We start from the raw sequence: 7,498 nt of genomic DNA on the forward strand, positions 1-7,498 counted from the left end.
TTTTTCCATCTGAAAACATGATTCCTCCCTGCTTCTTGCTTGTGGGCCAATGAGTCATTGGCCCACAAGCAACTTAAGCAGGGAGGAATCAAGAGTTTAGATGGTAAAAAATTACGAATATTTTAAAAAACTAATATATAGCACTATATCGAATATATTCGTTTTTTAGAATATTCGTCATTGACGAATATTCTAAAAAACGAATATATAGCACTATATCACATATATTCGTTTTATAGAATATTCATTTTTTTTCCCCCAATTAGTACAGTTATTTCCCTTTGGCATACTCCTCCCCAACAAGCGTCCCTGTCACCATGGGAACGCCTGGTGGTTAGAATATACCATCGGATCTGAGTTTTCAAGATCTAACTCAGATCCGATGGTATATTCTAACCACCAGGCGTTTCCATGGTTATGGGGATGCTTGAAGTTAGAATATACCGCCAGAGCGCTGTGATCCGCGCAATTTACCCCTCAGGTGCGGGTTAATTGCGCTGATCACAGCGCCCTGTGCGCCCTCCCCCCCACCTCCCCATCATTAAAATAATTGGTGGCCAGTGCGCCCCCCCCCCAGTATTAAAATAATTGTTGGCCAGTGCGCCCTAACCCCCCCTCCCCCCCAGTATTAAAATCATTGGTGGCAGTGGCCACAGGGTCCCCCTGTCCCCCTGGCAGTGGCCACAGGGTCCCCATTCCTCCCCCCCGTCATTGGTGGCAGCAGGCAGTTTCACTCAGCAGCATTTACCTACCTGTGGGGCTCTCCTCCTTCTGAGAACTCACAGGTCTATGCGCCGCATATGCCTTCAGAAATGCTCCGCATAGACCTGTGAGTTCTCAGAGGGAGGAGAGCCCCGCAGGTAAGTAAATGCTGCTGAGTGATTATCTAACCATGGCAGCCAGGACTTCAGTAGCATCCTGGCTGCCATGGTAACCAATCGAAGCTCGGCCATTACGCTGGGACTCGATCGGAACTGCCTGCTGCCACCAATGATGGGAGGGGGGGAGGGGGACCCTGTGGCCACTGCCACCAATGATTTTAATACTGGGGGGAACGGGGAGTTAGGGCGCACTGGCCACCAATTATTTTAATACTGGGGGGAGGGGGGTTAGGGCGCACTGGCCACCAATTATTTTAATACTGGGGGAGGGGGGTTTAGGGCGCACTGGCCACCAATTATTTTAATACTGGGGGAGGGGGGGTTAGGGCGCACTGGCCACCAATTATTTTAATACTGGGGGAGGGGGGTTTAGGGCGCACTGGCCACCAATTATTTTAATACTGGGGGGAGGGGGGGGTTAGGGCGCACTGCCCACCAATTATTTTAATACTGGGGAGGTGGGGGGAGGGCGCACAGGGCGCTGTGATCCGCGCAATTAACCCGCACCTGAGGGGTTAATTGCGGGGATCACAGCGCCCTGGCGGTATATTCTAACTTCAAGCCTCCCCATCACCATGGGAATGCCTGGTGGTTTGAATATACCATCGGATCTGAGTTAGATTGTGAAAACTCAGATCCGATGGTATATTCTAACCACCAGGCGTTCCCATGGTGTCAGGGACGCTTGTCGGGGAGGAGTATGCCGAAGGGCAATAACTGTACTAATTGGGGGGGGGGGGAGAATATTCTAAAAAACAAATATATGTGATATAGTGCTATATATTAGTTTTTTAGAATATTCGTCATATTGTAAGACAAGAATATTTAGCAACATAACGAATATTAGTAAATTACACAAATAAACTGAAATTTCACTAATGTAGCGCTATAATCTTTTTTATTTGTCAAATTATTTTTTGTCTCTTTCTGATTCAGAAAGAGACAAAAAATTAGACAAAAAAAAAAAGATTATAGCACTACATTAGTGAAATTGCAGTCTATATGTGTATTTTACGAATATTCGCTATATTGCTATAACTTTGTTTTTTTTTGAATATTCGTCATATTCGTCATATTCTAAAACAAGAATATATAGCAATATGGCGAATATTCGTAAAATACACAAAATCGAAATATGCGATTAATTAAATCGCATATTATTAGCGATAAATAGCATAATGACGAATATTCGATTTCGACGAATATAAGATGAATATTCAATCGAATATTCGCGAAATATCGCGAAATCGAATATGGCACCTCCTGCTCATCACTAGTAGTATAAATCAACCATCCCCAGATTTCCTTTAGGAAATTATTGGACCTCTCTGTGTATTAATACACTGGGCCATTACCAAGGTCCCTAGACACCAGTTATAAGATTGATACACTTGATCTTAGCTTAAAGTTTCTCCAAAGACTAGAGCTTATGACTGCATAGCCAAGCATCGTAACCCCCTGTCATAAGCATATTGTTGGGGGACCCTTCTAGCAAGCAGGGATTACCTAAAGAGTGGAACTCCTTTAAAAGGGTTGTCCGCTTTTTTACACTGAACAAAAATTTTCTACAAACACAAAAGACCAATTACTCTCAAATATTGTTCACAAATCTGTTTAAACCTGTATTAGTGAGCATTTCTCCTTTGCCGAGATAATCCATCCCACCTCACAGGTGTGGCATATCAAGGTGCTGATTAGACAGAATGAATATCGCACAGGGTGCCTTAGACTGCCCACAATAAAAGGCCACTCTGAAATGTGCAGTTTGATCACACATCATAATGCCACAGATGTTGCAACATTTGAGGGAGCATGCAATTGGCATGCTGACTGCAGGAATGTCTACCAGAGCTGTTGCCCATGCAATGAATATTCATTTCTCTACCATAATCCGTGTCCAAAGGCGTTTCAGAGAATTTGTCAGTACATCCTCACAACCGCAGACCACGTGTAACCACACCAGCCCAGGATCTCCACATCAAGCATGTTCACCTCCATGATCGTCTGAGACCAGCCACCCAGACAGCTGCAGCAACAATCGGTTTGCATAACCAAAGAATTTCTGCACAAACTCTCAGAAACCGTCTCATCTGCATGCTCGTCGTCCTGATCGGGGTCTGGACCTGACTGCAGTTAGTCGTTGTTACCGACTTGAGTGGGCAAATGCTTACACTCAATGGCATCTGGCACGTTGGAGAGGTGTTCTGTTCACGGATGAGTCCCGGTTTTCACTGTTCAGGGCAGATGGCAGACAGCGTGTGTGGCATCATGTGGGTGAGCGGTTTGCTGACGTCAACGTTGTGGATCGAGTGGCCCATGGTGGCGGTGGGGTTATAATATGGGCAGGCATATGTCATGGACAACGAACACAGGTGCATTTTATTGATGGCATTTTGAAGGCACAGAGATACCGTGACGAGATCCTGAGGCCCATTGTTGTGCCATTCATCCACGACCAACACCTCATGTTGCAGCATGATAATGCACAGCCCCATATTCCAAGGATCTGTACACAATTCCTGGAAGCTGAAAACATCTCAGTTCTTGCATGGCCAGCATATTCACCGGACATGTCACCCATTGAGCATGTTTCGGATGCTCTGGATTGGCCTATACGACAGCATGTTCCAGTTCCTGCTAATATTCTGCAACTTCGCACAGCTACAAAAGAGGAGTGGACCAACATTCCACAGGCCACAATCAACAACCTGATCAACTCTATGTGACGGAGAAGTGTTGCACTGCGTGAGACAAATGGTTGCCACACCAGATACTGACAAGTTTCTGACCGCCCCCCCCCAGTAAGGCAAAACTGTGCACATTTCAGAGTGGTCTTTTATTAAGGGCAGTCTAAGACACACCTGTGCAATATTCATGCTGTCTAATCATCGCCTTGATATGCCACACCTGTGAGGTGGGATGGATTATCTCGGCAAAGAAGAAGTGCTCACTAACACAGATTTAGACGGATTTGTGAACAATATTTGAGAGTAATGGGTCTTTTGTGTATGTAGAAAATGCTTCAGACCTTTGAGTTCAGCTCATGCAAAATAGAAGCAAAACAAAAAGTGTTGCGTTTATATTTTTGTTCAGTGTATATTGATGACCTATGCTCAGGATAGGTCATCAATATCATATCTGTGTGGGTCTAACTCCCAGCATCCCGACGATCAGCTGTTTGAAGAGAAAGCACCTCTTGTATGAGTGCTGCCTTCTCTTGATTGTTTACCTGCTCGCTATCGCAACCACAGCGGTGAGCAGAAGTACATCTAAGTCGTCCCATTCACTTCAACAGGACAGCTCCTTTCTATTCACTTGAACAGGAAGGAGCTGTTCCATTGAAGTAATTACACTTGCTTACCATTGCAGTCGCAACGGCGAGCTGGTAAATGGTGAAAAGAAGGCTGAGCTTTTACAAGTGGCACTTTCTCTACGAACAGCTGGGAGTCAGCCCCGACGATCTGAAAGGGTACAACTCCTTTAAGTATTTGTTGTCTATTTGTTTCATCTCTTCTTTAGCCCCTCCCCTTCTATAAATGGTATCTTCATAATCTTAATTACCTTAATTATAAAGTTAACATAGCCCTCCCAATAATAAAGTTAATCAATTATTTATATATATACTCTAAAACTGTGCTACTAAACATGTCTCCTGCAAAAAGACCCCATACGGCTACATTGACAGAAAAATAACTTATGGATGTTTGACTTGGCAACGAAAACTTTTCCATGAAATGTGCTTTAATTGTACAAATCGAGTAAAACATAAAAAGCATATATTTGGTTTTCCCAGGATTATAATCAAACAGAATAATCCTGGAAAAAAAACAGAAATACAAAATTGTTTTTTTCAAATCCCCTCCAAAAAGGCTAAATGTTAATCCATAAGTGTCCCGAAGTGAAGTAAAAAATAGAACTCAACCTGCAGAAAACAAGTCCTTTTACAGCTACATCGACAGAAAAATAGAAAAATGATGCAACAGTGAAAAACATTGCTTCTTCCTAAACACTCAAAATAGGCAGGTCCTAAAGATTTTAAATGTACATTTTTACAGGGGGTTCTGAATAACAGAATTAAGCAAATACTAACACGAACCATTAATTCATGCACCCACCCTAATTCCCCATACATCATTGAGTTTTATCCCAGGACTTAATCTAGTCCATACCCTAGCCCAGGGCTGGCCAACCTGCGGCTCTCCAGCTGTTGCAAAACTACAACTCCCAGCATGCCCAGACAGCCTACAACTATCAGCCTACAGCATGGCATGGTGGGAATTGTAGTTTTACAACAGCTGGAGAGCCACAGGTTGGCCAGCCCTGCCCTAGCCTATAAGCCCTGAGCCCCGACCCAGCCCTAAGCGCTATCTGTCTTTTATGCTTCTCAAATCTGATTTTGGTATATATCAGTAGCAGTTTTATATTTTTAAGCAAATTTTAGGTTACAGTCAACTTCCCTTCCTAGGCTTCTACAAATGAGCCACCTATTTCTTAAAGGAGTTCAGCTCTATATTTATCGATAAAATCCATTAATGGTCATCTATACTGATATATACTCTCGATATAAAAACTAACCTCCATAAGAGATTTCACCATTTCCCCCCTCTTGATTTGCAGCAAATTTCCAATAACAGGTAATGGGGTTGGCCCTGGTGGCAAATTGCGTTTCCTGTAAAGTTTGTCCCATGTTGAGTAGATGAGGAGGCAGGAGATGACTAGAGCCAAAATGAGAGTCCCCAATCCAGTCAGGTCCATGTTGTTTCCAGATCTATGGTATCTACAGATCTACAGCTGTATATATATAAACACTGGTGCTCTCCTAAAGTTTTGTGTATGGTAGCATAATATTCTCAATCCTCTTATATAACATTTAGTTTAGTTGTTTATGTGCTTATAGTGTCCTAATGAGCAGTTATTGGGTTATAAGATGATCTCAACATTCAGACCATATAGAATTTCACTAATCACTTACTCTAAATTCTCATAATTATAATCCTTATTAAATGTGCCAAACCCATAAGCTAAAATGTGCATTACTCAATATAATATGGATCTACTCCAAAGTTTGTATTTAACACCTAATCCAATTAAGTGTCTCAGTAATTGTTATGTTACAGTACTATTATATGAATTATTTTTTTATGTAGTGCTTTAAAATGCATTCATACCTTTAACAGACAGGAAGGCAGGGAAATCCTGTCGCACTATGGAAAGATGCATGCTTTTGGACTTCAAGACTACACTCTGAAGTGTTCAAAGTGCTATCCAGTTCATCACTTTGGAGAACAGTCCAGAAGTCCAATTGCATCATTTCTCTTCTTCCATACTTTACCTTCTGGTGTCTATGGACTGTATGTGACCAGCTAAGTACTTAACTATTCAACGAGTCTTATCTCCTAAGCTCCCATGCAGGTGCATGTAAGGGATCAGACTTTATAGAAAGGAGCCTTGACCATAGAGTGGGTTATATGGCCCCAACTCCTTATTAACAGAATGAATACAACTGGACACAAATGGAAAGATTTAACAAGAGTATTTACTGGCCTCAGAAGTGGCAAAAAGCATAGTGATTGCAATAGTCATAGAGGCAACAGACTTTGTAGTTACAGACACACGTGGGGCAACAAGCTTGGTGACTGGTCGATGGCAGCATTGAAGTTGACAGCTATCACGCCATGGCATGTGGAGCGGTTCATCACAGTATGCACAGAGCAGCACGGGTTGCGTTATCTCTTTCTCTGCTTGACTCATGGCACAAAATTCTGCACAATTTATTGATCTCTCTGCACAACCTACTAATCGTTCGACCACATTGTCATGCTTCCTGATAAAATGTTGAGGAGTTGTATCTGTCCGTTATACTTTCTCCCTTTTATGATCCATTTTATGCTTTTATCTGGCTGTGGTCATAGGCAAGCGCTTTCATATAGGCCCAGTCTGCTACCAGCATGCGAGAGCTAGGTGGCTACTTTTCTCAGTTATGTTCTGATCTCAATTCCTCTGCGGAGTTCAGTTGGGTAATTGCCCTATCAATGGCCAGAGGTGGTGCACTATAATGATTATGCCAGTCATTTCTATGGCAAGCTACATTTACGAATTGGCAGCAGTTCCCGGTGGAAATGACTATATTAAATTTTGCATGGACAATGTCACTGATACCAAAATCATTCGGACCTTCCCAAATAGGAAACCATGGATAAACAGAAATGTCCAAAACCTTTTGAAGGCACGTGACATTGCTTTCCGAAAGGGAGACCCAGAGGAGTACAAAACAGCAAGGTCCAATCTGAAGAGGGGCATTAAGGAGGCAAAGCACTGCTACAAAACAAAAATACATCATTTCACAAACTCTGATTCCCGACGCATGTGGCAGGGTATCAAGTCCATTACGAATTATAAGAGCAACACACTGGAAATTCTTTCTCTCTTGATGACCTAAATAATCTTTTTGCACGATTTGACAAAGACAATGAGCTGCCTATCATCAAATTAGCCCAGCAAGAGGCTCCATCATGTTCCCTGATGATGAGAGCACATGAGGTAGAATGGGCCTTAAACCACATTAATCCCCACAAAGCAGTTGGCCCTGATGAGGTTCCTGGAAAAGTCCTAAAAAA

At 42.7% G+C, this 7,498-nt stretch overlaps 1 protein-coding gene across 1 annotated transcript in view; it reads right to left on the bottom strand.

Moving 5' to 3' along the window:
• LOC120978245 (cytochrome P450 2G1-like) overlaps window positions 1-5,636 on the bottom strand; it is a 67,314-nt gene extending 61,678 nt beyond the window's left edge. Inside the window, 1 exon segment of the mRNA XM_040406483.1 lies at window positions 5,457-5,636. Coding sequence (XP_040262417.1) covers window positions 5,457-5,636 — 180 coding nt within the window.
• Window positions 5,637-7,498: the final 1,862 nt, after the last annotated feature.

The sequence above is a fragment of the Bufo bufo genome, chromosome 8 (assembly GCF_905171765.1).
Source record: "Bufo bufo chromosome 8, aBufBuf1.1, whole genome shotgun sequence".
Classification (NCBI taxonomy): domain Eukaryota; kingdom Metazoa; phylum Chordata; class Amphibia; order Anura; family Bufonidae; genus Bufo; species Bufo bufo.